This window comes from Tachysurus vachellii, chromosome 1 (genome assembly GCF_030014155.1).
Source record: "Tachysurus vachellii isolate PV-2020 chromosome 1, HZAU_Pvac_v1, whole genome shotgun sequence".
NCBI classification, from domain to species: Eukaryota; Metazoa; Chordata; class Actinopteri; order Siluriformes; family Bagridae; genus Tachysurus; species Tachysurus vachellii.
The window spans coordinates 5129142-5148731 of record NC_083460.1 but is presented as its reverse complement, the minus strand read 5'-3'; the positions used below and the strand labels follow the sequence as shown (position 1 = coordinate 5148731).

The window sequence follows — 19590 nt, the reverse complement described above, 5'->3', positions numbered from 1 at the left end:
ATAAATCAAAATTTCTACAATTATCACCATTCTGTGTGTAATATCTATTTTACACTTGTAATATCTATTTTGCCCACCTGATGTCATCTTATCAACCAACAACAGGCTACACACACACACACACACACAAACATGCCATCATGTGAATAAAACTTCGTTTACCTCCTTATGTTTTTTTATTATACTTAATTTATGAACGATAAACCTTATGAAATTATGCCATGTTTTTGAGTAAAATAAGCAGAAATTATTAAATATTATTTTGGATAACCACTGACTGATAAATGTCAAACATTTCTCAGCATATCTCCAGGCCAAAGCTGACTGATGCAACTAAATTCATAAATAAGAGAGAGGAAACTAATATGATTTGAATATGAAAACACAACATGTGTGTGCGTGTGTGTGTGTAAAGATTGTTGGTAGAAGAAGAGAAGAAAAGATTTTTTCCCCAGCTGGACAAATGCATATAAGAAGTGTAAAATATTTACAAATGATTGTTTTTGTTTTTTTGGAGGCCCAATTAATTGCAATGCCCAATGCTTGTTTGTGTGTGTGTGTGTGTGTGTGTCTGTGTCTGTGTGTAAAGCTTGTTGGTAGATAAGATTTTGCCCCCAGCTGGACAAATGCATCTAACAAGTGTGAAATATTTACAAATGAGTAGCTTTTGTTTTTTCTGGAGGCCTAATGAATTGCTATGCCCAGTGCTTGTGTGTGTGTGTGTGTGTGTGTGTGTGTGTGTGTGTGTGTGTGTGTGTAGAGCATCATTTCGGTAGATCATATTTTGCCCTCTGCTAGGCAAAGGCATATCAAAAATGAGAAATATTTACAAATGTGTAGCTTTTTTTTTTCTGGAGGCCTAATGAAATGCAATGCCCAATATTTGTTTGTGTGTCTCATACACACTCACTCACACACACTTACACAAACACTTACACTTACACACACACACTCACACTTACACACACACACACACTCACTCACTCACACACACACACACACAAACACATTTTGAATTTTCACTTCTTGCAACATCAGAATCAGAATCAGAAAGGTCTTTATTGCCAAGTATGTTTTCACATACGAGGAACACACACACACACTTACACACACATTTACACACACACTCACTCACACTCGCACACTCACATACTCACTCGCACACTCACATACTCACACACACACTCACATACTCACACACACACTCACATACACACTCGCACACACACTCACACTCAAATACACACAATCACATTTACACACTCACTCATACACACTCACTCACACACACACACACACACTTACACAAACACTTACACTTGCACACACTCACACTTACACACACACTTACACACACACACTTACACACACACTTACACACACACATTTTGAATTTTCACGTTAAGTTCAGTATTTTACCAATGCAATGCCATATCGCTACGAAAGTTGGTATGATTCATCAGCGACATGTTCTGAGCGCATTTGATTGGCTTGACCCCGGTATCGCTGTTTCACATACGAGGAACACACACACACTTACACACACATTTACACACACACACTCACTCACACTCGCACACTCACATATTCACACACACTCACATACACACACATTTACACACACACACATTTACACACACACACACACATACACACATACACACACACTCTCACACACTCTCACAGACACACAGATACACAGACACTCACACTCACACAGACACACTCACACAGACATACTCACACACACACACTTTATTGCCAAGTATATTTTCACATACAAGGAAAACACACACACACTTACACACACATTTACACACACACACACACAGACACACACAGACACTCACACACAGACACACACAGACACTCACACACACTCACACAGACACTCACACAGACACTCACACACACTCACACACACTCACACACACACACACACACGGGGTCAAGCCGATCAGATGCGCTCAGAACATGTCGCTGATGAACCATACCAAGGTTCCACACTCGCACACTCACATACTCACACACACACTCACATACACACATTTACACACACACACACACTCTCTCTCACACACACACACAGACACACACACACTCACACACACAATCACACACACTCACACAGATGTGTGAGTGTGTGTGTCTGTGTGGTGTGTGTGTGTGTGTAAATGTGTGTGTATGTGAGTCCTGTTTAAAATATAAGAAGAAATATTAGTAGTAAAAAAATCATTACTCCTAGTTGTAGCAATATAAATAAATAACAGTAGTAGTAAAAATAAAATATAAATACTCGTAGCAACATAACTAGAAGGAAGTAGCAGGTCATGGACGTGACAGTGGGCGTGATTTGGCTTGGATATGGGCGTGGTTTGGTGATCGTGGGCGTGGCCACAGTGTGACTTGACACAATGTGGTTGTTACATAGAGCGCTGGTGTTTATTGCGCTCGGAAGCAGAAGCTTGGGCAGAGCGATGGTAAGATGTCCACCTGCACGTCCTGTGTGTCTGAATTGTTCATTTTACACTTGAAATTGTCTGAAATTGTTTGTGTAATGATTATATGAAAGGGCAGCGTGTGATCATCGTGTGTCCTTTATTTTGCTTCACTGCGGACTAATAGTAGCATTAGCTGCTAGCTGGGTTTAATTCTACACTGTCAGCAAAACTAACAGGCTGTATCTACATTACATACAGTATCTACATTAATTCTACATAAAACAACATTCTAGCGTCTGCTCTGTGTTTATAACATGACACCGCGGATTATGGGGCCGTTTGAGGTTTATGTTGCTGCCTCATATGAGTGGATTATTAACCTGAGTTAGCCAGTTAGCTTAGCATTTATAGATTAGCAAACACTGATTATAGCACGTGAAGTGGATTTATTAAAAATGTATAAATAAAATGTAGTAAATTGGATTAATGGTGTACATCTAAGAGGATGGTTAGAGCCTAAAGCCCTAATAAACCAATAGAAACTAATCAACTAGTTTTCTGCAACATTATAGACGTGATACTTTTTAAATGATTTGATTGCACGTGACTGCAGAAGGTCATTGATGTGTTCGGGATATGTTGTGTTTGTGAGTGTGGATACATGACACAGACCTGAGATGCTGTTAGTTAGGTGTGTGTGTGTGCGCGTGTGTGTGTGGAAATCTACCATGTAGCAAAGGGATTATTATTATTAACAGTAGCTGCCTGCATCATCAGCTTATCACCTTTAAGATTTTTGGCTCAGTGATGAATCAGGAATAAAGCACATGTGGCATGGTGTTAGAGGATATAATAATCTCAACGTGAACCTGTGTTGCTGTTTCTACCTGAAAGTTGATCATGTTCCCAACAAGTGTTTTAACCACACGTCATTTCACATGAATCTCTATAAATGATTTGAGTCCTAAGATTCACTAGTTAGTTAGATTTAAAATACCTGCATTAAAATCTCACCTTTAAACTGTGTTCTTTGAAGCAATTTTATGTAAAAGGTTATGTAAATATTCTTCTATTGCCTGAAATCTCCTGAAGTTTCCTTTTAAAGCACCACCGTCTGCATTGTGTGTGGATGACCTTTGATTTTCCTGCCCTTTAACCCTGATTGTCTTTTCCCTCGTTTCTTGCAGTGTGCGCAGGCCAGCGACTGGAAAAGCGCTAAGAGTATTTATGAATTTTCTGCCAAAGACATAGATGGAAATGAAGTGTCTTTGGAAAAATACAGGTAAGGATACACTGTTTTTGGTTTAAACACATAAATCAGTTTATATATATATATATAGAGCATGTGTGTATTCCTGGTTTTATCATGTCTTAATGTAAGGGAAACTCATTAGCCTTAACTGGGTGATTAAAAGCTTGGAACAAACAAAAAAAAACAGTGAATTCTGTATACTGTATTACTGTATTCATTGATCGAGACTTCAAAGCAATTTTGTATGTCGGTCTGGATAAGGGCCTCTGCCTGATGCCCTACATGTAAAATCTCCAGTGTTTTCCGTGGAGACCTGATTGACTTTGGTACAAAATGATAGTAGTACTGTATAGTATAGTGAGCTAGTTAAGTGCATTTTAGTTTAGTTTAGTTAAGAGAAATAAGTGATCTATTTATCAGGAGAAAGGTGACCATGTAGACAGGGGTGTTAGTATCTCCTCAGAAAGATTTAAAAGCTGTTGTTTGCATCCATGACAAAGTATCAGCATGTTGTGGCCCAGCGTCTGAGCCGTACTGTATACCACTCTTTCCTCACATCACACATACAGCCACGATCCAAGTTTTATACAGTCTTTCTATTACTGTAGAAATCAAGAGAGTTAAATGGGATAAAATTCTGGGATAAAAACATTTTTTTTCTGTGTCCTAATATACAGTTTTTCCCTCTTCATTTCCAGAGGCTTTGTATGCATCATCACGAACGTAGCCTCTAAATGAGGCAAGACTCCAGTAAACTATACTCAGTTTGCGGCCATGCACACCACGTACACTGAGCAGGGTTTACGCATCTTAGGCTTCCCATGTAACCAGTTCGGAAAACAGGTATCAGCACTGCATTTTATCACAGCCTTCTTTTCTGTTGTGTAAAAACAGAGACTTTGTGACAGGCTGTTATGGTCTGTCAAAGTATTTAATTATTTTCCTATAACAGCATTCTTTAATAAGTACTGTCTCTGTGTTATATCAACTTTATCTGTATTTTCGAACGCATGCCAGAACACTGACTTCACATTGACAATGTTGTGAAACAAAGCCAGTTTTAATGCTGCTGTGTCTCTGTAGGAACCTGGTACCGAAGCTGATATTAAGGAGTTTGCGAAAGGTTACAACGCAGAATTTGACCTCTTCAGCAAGATCAACGTCAACGGAGACAACGCTCATCCTCTGTGGAAGTGGATGAAAGATCAGCCGAATGGAAAAGGCACTCTGGGGAAGTGGGTTACTCTTATTATTTTTTCTCTCTTTGGAATTAACACGAATGTGTAATGTGGAATATTTCAGTGAATGTTGCAACATTAACTGTGTGTGTGTTTTTGTTTTCGTTTTTCTCTCCTTCCATTTTGCTTTCTCAGCAACATCAAGTGGAATTTCACCAAGGTAAATGTCTCTATACAAAATCCTCAAATTTTAATTATTTAATTATTATAGACTATCTGAGATGGAGGAATCATTCGAATTCACTTTATTTCTTTTGTCTTTAGTTCCTCATTGATAGAGAGGGGCAGGTTGTGAAGAGATACGGACCAACGGATGACCCAAGTGTAAGTCCACAGTTGATTATTCTATTTATTTAGCATTTATTCAGTTCTTCTCAGATTTGACATCAATTTTCATTTTTTTTTTTTAAAAAAAATCCCAGTTATATATTTAATGCAAGATCACAGTAACATTTGAACCCTTCAGTTTTTAAAAGTTTATTTGCATGTGTAACCTGCCTAAAAATCCTCCTTGTCAGATTTGCAGGTCGATATTACATTGCTGTGAAACTCGCTCTCGTTTCCTGCTGTTGTCATGATTGTTATGGGCTGTATCTTAAATTGAAAATTCTGACCTCACATTGAATCAACTATTGTAATTAATGAGAATAGAACAGACTTTTATGTTGTTTCTCTAATGATCTTTTTTCCCCTACAGGTTGTTGAAAAGGATTTGCCAAAATACTTGTAACTAACTAGTAAAGATAACTTCAGCATCTGTCCTGACTGACTGACTTACCGACTAGACGCCTGCGCTCCTGGAGGATTCTGGGTATTTTCAGGTTTTTCCCAAAATAATGACGGCCTCTCCGTAAACCTGCCTGAAGGTAGGACTGGCCTGATGACCCCCTTGGTGTGCAAAACCTTCCCCTTGGGATGCCTGCATATACCCAGCTATTCCTGCGGAGCCAAGACTCACTGAATTCAGCTTTATACTGACTGATGATCTTCACCGTGTAGTGATGAATACTAATAATAATTAGAAGTAATAGAAGAAGAATTAAAGTAATAAATTATGAAGAAATTTGCTTTGGCTGTGTGTTTGTTTTTTTCTTTGATGGGTATTTTTCTTGGAATTGAATACTACAGATCATTAACCCTAAACATAAACATGGATATACATTCACATTATTGTAAGTGTTTTTTGGGAGAGTTAAAGAAGCCATTTGTATTTTTCACTTTCTTCTATCTGCAGAGCTAGCTGCTATTAAAATCCTGACAGCTTGTCCCCTGGTAACAGTTCCTCTGTCACAGCAACATGCTTTATTGCCTTCAAAAGGAAAGTCACCATGACAGATTGTACTGAATGCAGAGCAGTGCTGATTTCTGGCCCGGAAAAATAATTCACACCAGAAAGAAAACTAGCATGAGTATTACAAATATGTATTTAACATTTTCTACCATAAAGATTGAACCTTTTCTATGGCATTCTTTTAATTTATATGATTGTTCCATGTCTGGAAACACCTTTTGAGAAATGGCAGACTGAACCCTTAATGATCTTTTGAAGGCTGCAGTGCAGTACTGTGCAGTTTCAGTAACTCTCACTAGGTGGCAGTATTTCTCTGCTCTTACACATCTCTGCGGTGTTTTTCTTCATATAACATCCACACAGGATTTACTCAAGGTCCCTGTAAAAACTGCTGATGTGAGATAAAAAGTGTTTATCATAAAGCTTAACACAAAAACACTTTTGATTCTTCGCACTCAGCACGGCCTTGGGTAGGAAGGTCCATGTTGAGTGATCGTGTTGCAGGTTGAAACTCAGAAGTGACATTTAAATCCCCTTCATTGAAAATCCACCTTTTGTCTTTCCCCTTTATTAATTTCTGCTTTGACGTCATTTGAAAGCTGATACTACAGTGACGTCACAGACCTGCCTGCCCAAGCGCGTGACGCAAGAACGGTTCGTTTGTGGTGATTCTTATGAACAAACGATTTAGATGAATCGGTTCAAGCGATTTGTTTAATGTTGTTTAACAAACACGTATTTTTACGAGTTTACGGTTTTATACTGACAGTTTGTCTACATAAACGCTGATGTCTGGCTGAGAAAGAAGAAAAGATGGCGGTTCACAGTACAATAATTTTAATATAACGGTCTGAAATGTCAGTGTTCTACAAACCAGATACTACTACTACTAACCAAACAAACCAGACATAATAATACCAAATAATAATAATTTCCCTTCCCGATTTTCGTTCGTTCATTTGCGAATTGATTCATTTATAAAAGAATCGACTCCTTCTACGAATCACCCATCACTACGAGCCGCTGTGAGTTTCGCCGTGGTGTTTGCATGTGTGTGTTCTTCAAACGGGAAAACCTCACACAGCGGGGTTTCTACACCAATATGTAGCTTCATAACAACACACCGCAATGACTAGGGCTGCGTTATCACCTTTTACTTCACCGTAAATAGACGACGGTTTTCTCTGGAGCCGATGGAGGGAGCAGTGAGGCCGGCTGAGGCCGGAGGAAGCGCATCCTCACCCGGGGCCGCTGTGCTGGAGGAGACGGAGACCGTCATTGGAGTCGGATACGGGATAGAAGGTGTGTGAGGGCGTTTGTGTTGTTTTGTTGCTGTTCAGCTCAGTTTATTCAACGCTGTAAATGTTGTAAAATAACCGTTTTCTTTGCTGTCATGAGATAAATGTGAAGCAGAACGTTAGCCGGTGGAGAATAATGCTAAAATTGTGTGTGTGTGTGTGTGCGTGCGCGCGCGAGTTGTCATGGATTCTCCAAGAATACACCAATGTCATGAAGGACAAAATGTGTGAAAGAACTACAGAGCAAAGGGGATTAAAGTCCACAAAATCGTTAAGGGTTAATGTATTGGCGCTGTTTTATTTTACACGTTGTTCCTGTGTGTGTTGACAGCTGTGAGGTTCAGCCTGAGGGTTGTAGATCCACACGGCTGGATGCTCTCTCTCAGGTCCGGTGATTCCCTGCAGTTTTGGCCCATGCTGTGCTGCAGAATCTGCATGCCCTTCTCTCCTGTTCTCTCCTGATCTGTCCTCCTCTCATTAGATCTGCTTTATAGACAGGACTTCCTGCACAGCTGTTTCTGATCATGTATGCCAAGCAGCACGTCTTCATATTTCTCCAGCCATCTCTTTAATGCTTTTCCACAGAACCACAGGGTTTAATGTAGTAGGGTAATGAATCTATCATCCATCAGCCTGGATTTTGCACGACATAGCTCAGTACTCATGCTGATTTTAGTTACCCCACTCCCAACAAACGCCTACTGAGCAGGAGGGATTGTTACACATAGTGCATGCTTGTACATTGGTTTGCATTTCCATTTTCATCCATGAGCTCGGTTTACTCAGCATGTTTTTCATGGTCTTTACGTGGGCTTCCTCTGGGTTCTCCAGTGTTCTCCTACCTTCCAAAAACATGCAGCAGGTGAACTCAGGACTCTGACTTGCCCCTAGATTGTGTGCACCTGGTGTATTCCCACCTCATGCCCTTAAAGCTCTCCAATCTTTTTGTCAGATAGCTATCATTATGTTAAAATTTTATTCCAAACAATTCTTTGCTTACTCCATTATCTCCACTCCACCAGTGGAAAAAAAATCCAACATCAAACGAACGTGCTTCCTGGGATATAAAATGACAGTGGTGTAAACCATTTGCATTAACAGTCAGTTAAAGAACCCAGAAGATTAATCTTGGGTGTGATAAGGTATTGGCTGCACTTAGTTGAGTTGCAGACAAACACAGCATGAGTTTTTAACCATTAGGCTTTCTCTCAATCCCTAAAAAATCTGCTCACTAAAAAAATCCCACAATGCACCTCAAAAACCAAGGAGCACTGATGCTCACTATGTTCCCTTACTGAAAGCGAAAGTCATATCTCCTGAAGCTTCTCAGCTATAGTAAGTGTCGGACGAATTCCCATCCAACTTTGTCTACAGAAGTATGTAGCTTGTTATTGTTGTTGCTCTCAAATGGTCACTGACAAACATTTATCGGGTGTTCTATATGCGGTTTGTTTGTTTCATTATTTTAAAATATCCTCTAGCTAGCCTACTAAGTACTTTGACAAAGACAAATCATTTTTAATAATGTACTTTAAACAACAGGAAAATGAGGTCAGGATGATAAAGGGGGCTGCCTGTCTGAATAATGCTGAATAATGGTGATGTTTTATAACATGAGTATTTAACCAGGTCCCTGGAAATTGAGTCATCATTGTCACAGTTTGAAATGAATCAGTGTCCTTACCAGTGCATCAAATCGTGCTTCATACACAATTTGCATGTATATCATGACCTGAGAGATGATTAATATGCACCCAAAGACTCTTGGAAAAATAACTTCCTTGTTAACCACAGCTGTACTTTAGGGACAGTGGACACAGAAGTGCTATCAAAGAGCTATCTCTTCTCCAGCTACTCGTTCACTCACAGTATCACTCGCCTTTATGTGTTCATATCCTGTGTATATGAAATGCACAACCTTTGAGCTTTTACTGGAGTTTCACTGGAGCAAACACTTCCCCGGATACGAAGCCTCTTCTTCTGTCTAATTGGATAGATCAAGCATAATTCACAGTTACAGCACGATCTTTCTTCATTGTGCTGAGGTGGATGGAAATCCTACAGAATCTCAAATCGAGCGTCAAAACACACCTGCTCAAAAAAAACCTTTCTTTCTGGCAGATTATTAATTATTAAACTTTCCTACAATCTGTTTTTGTTCCTGTCTCTCGATCCTATAAATTCATTAAACTTCATTAAGGATAAGCTTAAAGCTGGAATGGAAGATTGCGCTGAGCTGATGAACCCGAGCGCTTAAACAGGGTGCAGGAAGCTATGAGCTCAAGCTGAGAAGTTTAAGTCCAGCATTGCTTCAGCACTCAAGCATGCTTCTTGCACCGTGTGTGTGTGTGTTTGTGAGATAGAGAGCAGAAATGTTAAGTGCGCTATCCAAACCTACCCTTGGGGACGTTATTAAGATGTTTTAGGGAAAGGTTTATTATAAAGACAGAATATTGTCTGAAATGAGGGTGTAGTTATGTGCAGCGATGTGCTATGAGCCTGCAGCGTTTACGAGGAAATAAAAAGAGAGGAAGTAGCACACGTGCATTAACGCAAGGCAAACTTTAGTTAAAAGGTCAACAAAGAAACTAAAATGATTATACACGTGATCACATTGGTCACTGGTCTGCATTTGATTAAAAGTAACTGCGCAATTATGTGAAAAGATTGTAGTTTCCCTTTATTAATGAGACCTTAATACACTCTGGCGTAACAGTTTCCCCTAAAGTCTACTTGACCATGCACTGTAATCAGCCATAATCCCCTTTCCACTTGATGTTGCTGAGAAGGCAAAATGGAAGGAGAGGGAAAAAAAAAACAGGACACACACACACACACACACACACACACACCTTTTCCAGGTATGTGAGAGGTCACCCAAAGGAAAGAGGGTTAAACGTAAAGTCTAACGCAAAGCCTTAAGCTTAAACTTCATTTAAAGCTGACAGGACTAGGAGGTGATGTGCTCTTCTGTTGCTGGTTCATCATTCTACTCCTTCTGAGATGCTTTTCTGTTCAGCACGGATGTAAAGAATGACTACTTGAGTTACTGTAGTCTCCCTGTCAGCTCGAGACAGCCTCAGTATTCTTCTCTGCATTTATCTGTACAGAACTGAATGCTTTTTGTTTTGTTTTTCTCCACTGCACAATGACTGCACAAATGAGCAGGTGAACATAGAAAGTGGAATAAAGAGGAAAACACAACCTGTAACAGGACACGATCCCATGTTTGAAGTTTTATGAGTGTCTCTTGGAGCTTGTATGGATTAAAGCTCTAGCTCTCTTGCGTGCTATTATAAGAAATTCGCTAGACAAGTTCTTCATGCTCCAAGCATCATTAGTATAAAACGTATTGCTTTCGCTTGTTCTAATGTTCTTATGTGGGCTCTGTGTGATGTTTTGCTTTGATAATTATGAATTAAGTGGTTAGTAATCCATACAGACCTAGAGCTAAATGAAAAATCCTTAGCACTTAGACCTGCAGAGATTGTAAGAAATCCCACGCTCAGGCTCATTTGCATTGTGTATCGCACTTTAAAGGCGTGAAGTGTGGCCCCTGCTGTAGGCATTTATCCCACTGGGATTCTTTCAGAAACATGTCAGTGATTCTGCATTGTCTAAATCACTCTGAAATTTAAAATGCGATGTTAATAGTCAGATGTCACGGGAGATTACAGCCCAGCAGCCCTGTAGTGTATAGTTTTGCCATGAAAGGCAAGAGGAGATGAGCGGCGTGTGATGATGAGACTTTTTAAAGCCCTACATGAAATTTGACTCCATAGATGTTTACTCCCAGGCATGGGTATCGTTCCTTTTAAGACAATGCTGTGATCATTTTACATGATCCGCTGTACAAAGTACACAGTTCAAGTGGTCAGCCATTTAATACATAATGAACCAGAGCTGGTGGTGATTCAGTGTAAACAGTTTGATGCTAATAGAAAAGTGTTAGCTTTAAGAAGCACATATGCCACTCCTATTCACTGTGACTGGGGTCTTAGGGTCACCACTCCTTCATTGTGACTGGGGTCTTAGGGCCACTCCTATTCACTGTGACTGGGGTCTTAGGGCCACCACTCCTTCATTGTGACTGGGGTCTTAGGGCCACTCCTATTCACTGTGACTGGGGTCTTAGGGCCACCACTCCTTCATTGTGACTGGGGTCTTAGGGCCACTCCTATTCACTGTGACTGGGGTCTTAGGGCCACCACTCCTTCATTGTGACTGGGGTCTTAGGGCCACCACTCCTTCATTGTGACTGGGGTCTTAGGGCCACTCCTATTCACTGTGACTCGGGTCTTAGGGCCACCACTCCTTCATTGTGACTGGGGTCTTAGGGCCACTCCTATTCACTGTGACTGGGGTCTTAGGGCCACCACTCCTTCATTGTGACTGGGGTCTTAGGGCCACCACTCCTTCACTGTGACTGGGGTCTTAGGGTCACCACTCCTTCACTGTGACTGGGGTCTTAGGGTCACCACTCCTTCATTGTGACTGGGGTCTTAGGGCCACCACTCCTTCATTGTGACTGGGGTCTTAGGGCCACCACTCCTTCATTGTGACTGGGGTCTTAGGGTCACCACTCCTTCACTGTGACTGGGGTCTTAGGGCCATTCCCCTTTCATTGTGACTGTGGTCTTAGGGCCACCACTCCTTCATTGTGACTATGGTCTTAGGGCCATTCCCCTTTCATTGTGACTGTGGTCTTAGGGCCACCACTCCTTCATTGTGACTGGGGTCTTAGGGCCACCCCTGCTTCACTGTGACTGGGGTCTTAGGGCCACCCCTGCTTCACTGTGACTGGGGTCTTAGGGCAACCCCTGCTTCACTGTGACTGGGGTCTTAGGGCAACCCCTGCTTCACTGTGACTGGGGTCTTAGGGCCACCAGTCCTTCATTGTGACTGGGGTCTTAGGGCCACCACTCCTTCATTGTGACTGCAGTCTTAGGGCCACATGGCATTTCAGCAGCACTGCAGCTTGCATCTGTATAATATGACACTTTCATTTCATACAGTCTAATATAAGAGTTTGAATTGTGCTGCAGCATTCATTGTGACTGGGGCCACCCCTGCTTCAGCATTGTAGACCTCAGTGACTCATTGAATCAGTGATTTAGTGATTCCTTGATTCAGTGTTTACTATGGAGTGAAGCCACGATTCCACTGCGTTCTGGCTGCAGCACATGCGTCTCTGCTGGGTGCGATGGGCTCCATCAGCACACACCAAACACCACACACACACACCATAGCAGACATTTTTACACTGTGGTGTGTCGTTTCCTTTTTCAGCCACATGCCTTTTGTAGTTGGAAGCAAATGGCCAAATTCTGTTGTATGTCTGGTGACACTGTCGTTTTACACAATAATTTATTTCCTGTGTGTTGTAGTTTATCTTTTAACATGTTTTCTGCAGGATAAAAGCCTTTTAATGATGGCCAGAGTGGATGAGTGCTCATTAAATATGAATGGCCTCGAGTGAAAAGGGATTCATTACCAGCATATTCACAGTGACAGCTAAAAGTAGCCCTTCTATATTTAGTCCTCTTGTTGAATGTTGTGTAGAAATAAACAATGTAATATATATTAAGTCTGGAAAGCTGATATTTTTTGTCTCCTGAGGAAGCAGAACCATTTCGCCTTCACTAAATCACATTTATAGTCGATTTTCCCCGCACGGGGCGTAACAGACAGGAACGTGACTCCTCTGTGACTCCGAGGGTGTGCCAGTGTCCTGGTTGCTGAAATCCACCGTCTCTGTGCTGAAACACCACCACTTTAGCTTCATCAGCACGAGTAGCAATACATCATTAGTGCGCTGCCAGAACGCCTCTCATTTCATCCTCCAAGTCTTACTCAAGAGCGAAACCTTTCTCCCAGTCCTTCCTGCTACTCATTTAGGATCACGTCTGCTCTGGTCTGATCTCATCTGTTGGCTCTTTAAACAATCTGGAATAAATGTTCCTTGGTGAAGCAGATCTCTGTTACACAGCTGAAACTTCAGTACCGCATGTGATCTCTGAACTTTTTAAGGTCCATTCACACAGGATTTTATCTTTGCTAGTCTACAGTCTCTGTATTATGAAGTCACCTGTACTGCTGGAGTGACACCGCTAGCATTCCAAATCGTTTTTTTTGCTGTTAAACTTAAATATAATGGAGGGACAAGAAGGAAAAGCGATGTGTGTTCTTTACCACGGATTACTGCACGTGATACATCACAATCGGTGTGTGTTCCTATCTTATACACAGTGAACGTTTTCTGGCCTCTTCCCCATACATGACCTCGCAGTTGCCCACGATTGGCGAGTGTTGTTGTGATTGTCAGAGGAGAGAGCTTCATCGATAAGCTGTTTCTTTCATTACAGCTGATCTGGTATATTCAAAAGCCAATAAGATAATTGGAGCATTTCTTCCACAATGGAGTTGTTGCACACGGTATTGATGTAGTTGTTTTCAGTATTCTCATCTGGTTAATAAATAAATAAATGAATAAATATAATCCCCACGTTTACTGAGTTGCTTTTTTGATCTGGTTCTTGGTTTTAAACATGCTGTGTAGAAAGGCTCAGTTACTGTGTTTGGGATTTTTTGCTCTGCTAGTCTTCTGCTGCAGAGAAATAAAGATGTCAGAATGCTAATAGTATAATAACGCCAAGCTACAACCAGGCAACATGGCTTTCTTATTATAACAGGCGCTTTTCAAAGCCTGGAAGTGAAACCCGAGCTGTGTTTCACACATGTAATGTGACCCTGATAACTTTTAGCAGAATACAGTGAATTAAAAAAAAAAACCCAGACATTATATATAAAATAAAATATAATTGGCACAGTATCCGTATTATAAAATAGGTGCAAATGTATTGACACCCTTAAACAATTTAAAATGAAGCACAAGGTTGTTTTTTTTTTTGACTGTTTAATGACCTGCTCGAGTGTAGTAATGGATATATAAACAAAAAACACTTAGATAGAGGATTGAGCCCAGACAGGGCCAAAAAAATATGGATATTAAATAGTTAAACACTTAAGAATAGCCTTAACAAATTGTTTGGCGCATTTGAACAGATATTTCATTGAACATATGAAAAAAGAAAATGTTTTGTCAGAGTAAGAATATAAGGGGGTTTAAAAAGTTGCACATGGAGGAGTAGATTAAGATCCTCTACAAATGTCAACATTACAGGAAAGACTCTCTCTCTTTCACTCTTTCTCTCTCTCCCGATCTCTCTCTCTCTCTCTCTCTCTCTCTCTCTCTCTCTCTCTCTCTCTCTCTCTCTCTCGCCCTCTCTTTCTTTCTCCCTCTCTCCCTAGACAAAAGAGTGTGCCAATAGTTTAGAAGCTACTCTTTGATCTTAAAAAATATGTACTGTGTAGGAACTGAAGGGGTTGAACATGTGATGTGAGGAGACTCAGACCATGTAGTGGAATCTGCAGGCTGATTTGTGTTTATCTCACATAAAGAGAAGGTTAACTGAACGTTAACACACCAAACACTGTTTCTGCTGCGTGACTACAGAATTAATCATCTCTCCATGCTTCTCTCCCCTTTCTCATTTTTTCAGCTCAAAAACCCTGCACTTGTTTACACGAGCGTTAATCCACTGCTGCTTGATGGAAATATCATCTTGTGTCTGCAGAGGACCTGTGTGTTTTGGGAGATTTTTACAGACAGTGGTCTTAAATTCCAACACAACACATACAGATGCACTAACAAAACTAGTGTGCTGTTTTGGTCTTTCTATGTTTCTTTCTATATGTCTAACTCTGACAGGGGTGTGCACAGACGGACACACACACACGCTTTGCCAGGCATAGCTCCCGTAATGAGTAGCGTCGTCCTTCTCATAGTCTCTTTCTGAGTAAAGAGAACAGTATAAGACACAGGCTGGTTCCAGCTATATAGCCGTTGTTACCTTTTGAGCCATGCCCGGCCTCACTCGGTTCTCTCATCTTCTCTGGGAGGGTGAGTGGACACACCGGCGGTTCTGATTGGTTTGCTGCCGCTGCCCCCAGCATTGCCCCACAGCCACACTGACAGTTGCTGTCTCTGGTGCTGAACAGGCACCTTCTCTTCAACACTGGAGTACTAGTTGTCTTACCATAAGAGGCTGTGTGAAACCTGTGTCACACCCTCTATATATGTCTACATCAGCTTTGCATCATTGTCTATCAGTCAGTTGGCCTCTGTCTATGTCTGTCTGTCTGTCTGTCTCTATTTAACCGTCTGCAGTTCCTTTGTTTTTCTGTCTGTATGTCTCTCTCCCTCTGTTTGTCTGTTTCAGAAAGTTTAGCTTGTGTGTTGTGTGTGTGTGTGTGTGTTACTCAAACCATGGTTTGTGAAATGGCTTTTCTGTCATTAAAGACAAAGCTGACACTGTTCAGATTGAAAGTATAATATCTCAGATCACTCATTCAAAACAGTCACATTTGGGCCTGAGGGGTTGCGAGATATGTCATCTCATCATGTCACATGACCAGTGCCAGCTTCCAGTATTCCAATAGTCTTGCTAATGATTGCTTCATAAGAACGTTATTTGACATGCTTGACAAGCTGAAAAGATGACTGTAGAAGAGGAAAGGATTATTTTCCTATAAAATTATGTTCTAAAGTGTAGAATTTGTGTTCTACTGCAACAGTTGGGCAACGAGTACAGTTTTTATATTTTTAATGCCTGACACATTGTACTTTTTAACCATTTACAGTTAAACGGACAAACGGACACAAGCCAATTTAGTTATTACTCATGATCTAGCAGGTATAAACAGTTGTTTTTCTTCCTTCAGCTGCTCCCTATTCGGGGTCGCCACAGCAGATCACGTGGTCTGCGTATTAGATTTGGCACAGGTTTAACACTGGATGCCCTTCCTGACACAACTCTCCCATTTTTTTCCGAGCTCGGGACCAGCACTCACAGTTAACATTTCGGTGGCTTGGTTAGCGCTCTGGTAATCGGGAATCGAATGCGGGCCGTGGCAATGAGAGCGTGAGATCCTGCCGCTGGACCACCTGGGGGCCTATAAACCGTTACCTCATTAATCTCATTCTAGACTCCTTATACGGACACTGGAGACTCCTTATACGGACACTGGAGACTCCTTATACGGACACAGACACTGGAGACTCCTTATACGGACACTGGAGACTCCTTATACGGACACTGGAGACTCCTTATACGGACACAGACACTGGAGACTCCTTATACGGACACAGACACTGGAGACTCCTTATACGGACACTGGAGAGTCCTTATACGGACACTGGAGAGTCCTTATTCGGACACTGGAGAGTCCTTATACTGACACTGGAGAGTCCTTATACTGACACTGGAGACTCCTTATACTGACACTGGAGACTCCTTATACGGACACTGATACTGCAGACCTCTTCACAGAAATGGTAAATAATCAGTAAATGTACCTCTGTGTGGAGTTTGAGTTTTCAAATATTAGAAAATGTAACATAGGGCAGTTAACAAATCTACTCTCTTGTCTAATAGAAGTTGTATAAGAACCAGCCTGTTTTTGAAGGAGTTGCTTTGTTGGATTTGAAAAAAGACACAGACGGCATGACCACACACTGTCCTGTTTAATTTCTCACCACACTCAGACCTCCCACTCTTACACGCTTTACACACACACTCGTCTGTGAGAGTCTGTATCCAGAATGTGAACTAAAACACGCTCAGTGTGTAACATTGACTAAAAGTGTACACACACACACACACACACACACACACCATCTTTGGCCAGCTTGACACTGGTTGCTTTGCATATCTTTATTTCACCATATCGCTCTCCACATAAACAGCTTTACTGGGTGGCTTTTCTCACAGATGGGAGCTTTACCCAGAATGCAGTGGTTCTTGCATGGTTGAGACTTCCAATTACCCAAACCTGCTGTCTCAGCATAACTTTCCAAATGCAGTGCATCCATTGTGAAATCCTCCAATTATTTTACACTACAGCTGTCACATCACAGTTGAAGGATCAGGAGCTCATTCGGATGTTCTGGGACAACGCTGCTGTTGCAGCATCGCTCCTAAGAACCGGACCGTTTGTCTCTGCCATTTACCCAAGTGGAGATTGAGTAATTCGCGTAATTAAATGTTTTATCTGGTAGGATTAGCCAAGCTGTTGTCAGATTTGTGACTGTGACTAACAATGTACTGAAATCACTCACAGATGCTGTATAAGCTGAAAATGAAAGATGTGTGACAAATTAAATTTAGCCCACGTTTACTTTTCTGCACACAGCATCACACTTTGCTTTTTGTCCCCGGTTATTGCGTTGTGCTTTTTTTTTCTTTCTAGTTCTGTATCTCAGCTCCTAAGGCTTGATCACCCTAGTGTGTTCACTTGTTCTGTCTTTTCGACTATTCTCTGCTTCCTTTCAGTTATTTATACCCAGTTGTTTTTGTCCAAAAGTATAATATCTTCTCACACAGACAGAGTCTTACTTCCTGTGACCTACTTCCTGTTTCATGTGCTTTCATTTCTGACTCGAGTGGTGTTTGGACGCCTGCAATGAACTTTGATGATCATTCTTGTAAAAAAAAAAAAAAGGGCAATTTTTATGTTTAGGTCATACATACATTTGAGTGTAAAAGTTTACACACCCTGTGGACTGAATGAAAAGCCACCTTTAGTTTGTTGGTTTTCACTGATGCTCTTTCTTTAGGACAAGTAATTAACCAGCAGTAACAGTGAACAAAACATGCAGTGAGAAACATTTTGCTTTTTTTCACACATACCAGTGGCTAGAAGTTTGGATTTGGACAGTACAACTATTGATACTCCACAGTCAATGTTTTTCTCACTCTACTTTCCATCCCTGAGAAAATTTCACTTCAGAAACTCACACGGTATCTGTTACTCTTCACAACTACCAGCATGCCAGTTTTATCCGGTTTGAACTACTTGAGTAATTTAAAATCATCCTCTAACACACCCATTAAAGTGAAAAATTCCTGCCATGGTTTCAGACGTATAGAACATTTATATTTATGGCATTTGGCAAACCCTCTTATCCAGAGTGACTTACATTTTTATCTCATTTTATACAAGAACCTTGCTCAGGGACCCAGCAGTGGCAGCCTGGTGGACCTGGGATTCAAACTCACAGCCTTTTGATGCTACCATCTCCCCACATATAAGAACCAGTATAAAAGCTCTGGGCTGATTTTTACAGACGTGATCTAGACAGTCTGTCTCTCTGTCCTTCCAGAATAATCCTCAGTTTCAGAGCCACAGGAGGTCTGGCAGCTGCTGCGCTCCAGTGGGATTAGGGTCAGGATAAAAACACACAAACACAAGCAGGTACAGAAGAGAAGTGCGTCTACGTTCTCGCTGTTACCAGAACAGACAGCTCGAATATGCTTAGTTTCTAATCAATGCAGTGGGAGGAGCCTGAGAAAAGATTGACGTTTGACCTCATACTGACTCTTATGCACAGAAGATGGAAGAGACCTGCGTTTAAAAAAAATGTTCAAAACAGTTAATTTGGTTGTGCTTCGTTTTATGAAGATTTCGAACCTTCAGTGAGAAGAGGCCAACCCTGTGAAGATCCTGAGGCATCTAGAGATGTTCCAGCTTCAGCTTCATGAGGATTCAGGCATTTAAAGAGAAGATGCCAACTACATGTGGTCTTTTAGGGCAATACAGTCTGTACATGACTATAGAAATGACATTATAATAAATTATAATATAATAACACTTTCCAGTGTTTATAGCAGTTTATAATCACACCCTCCAGTGTCATCCAAATGAGGATGAGGTTCCCTTTTGAGTCCGGTTCCTCTCAAGGTTTCTTCCTTTTCCATCTAACGAAAGCCACAGTGATGTGGCAGCCAGTGTTGTGTTTCTCCTCTGCTTGAGCCTAATCGCAGCCCTTCATTGGCCATTCAGCCCTTCTGTTAGCCAATGATCTAGTTAGATTCATGGCATGCGATTAGCTTCCTTTTCCTAATCCTATTGCCTCTCTGTACTGATCAGCCCACAAATAGAAAAGATCTACGCAAACCCCGAGCATCACTCGTCCCGCCAGGAGCCGCATGACATCTGAGGTGTGTAT

The 19590-nt window shown here is 41.2% G+C and overlaps 2 protein-coding genes across 6 annotated transcripts in view; both read left to right on the top strand.

Annotated features, from left to right (window-relative positions):
* Nucleotides 1-2382: 2382 nt before the first annotated feature.
* gpx4b (glutathione peroxidase 4b) lies at nucleotides 2383-5998 on the top strand. Its single transcript, XM_060869427.1, has 7 exons — nucleotides 2383-2480; nucleotides 3629-3723; nucleotides 4392-4536; nucleotides 4777-4928; nucleotides 5067-5091; nucleotides 5196-5255; nucleotides 5629-5998. The coding sequence occupies exons 1-7, from the start codon at nucleotides 2415-2417 to the stop codon at nucleotides 5659-5661; spliced, it is 576 nt and encodes a 191-aa protein (XP_060725410.1). The 5' UTR covers nucleotides 2383-2414; the 3' UTR covers nucleotides 5662-5998.
* Nucleotides 5999-7227: 1229 nt separating this feature from the next.
* The window catches only part of pip5k1cb (phosphatidylinositol-4-phosphate 5-kinase, type I, gamma b), a 33737-nt gene continuing 21374 nt past the window's right edge, over nucleotides 7228-19590 (top strand). For all 5 annotated transcript variants that reach the window (XM_060869416.1, XM_060869402.1, XM_060869395.1 and 2 more), the window contains exon 1: nucleotides 7228-7524. In XM_060869416.1, coding sequence (XP_060725399.1) covers nucleotides 7416-7524 — 109 coding nt within the window. In that variant the 5' untranslated portion in view covers nucleotides 7228-7415. The remainder of the gene's footprint in view (nucleotides 7525-19590) is intronic.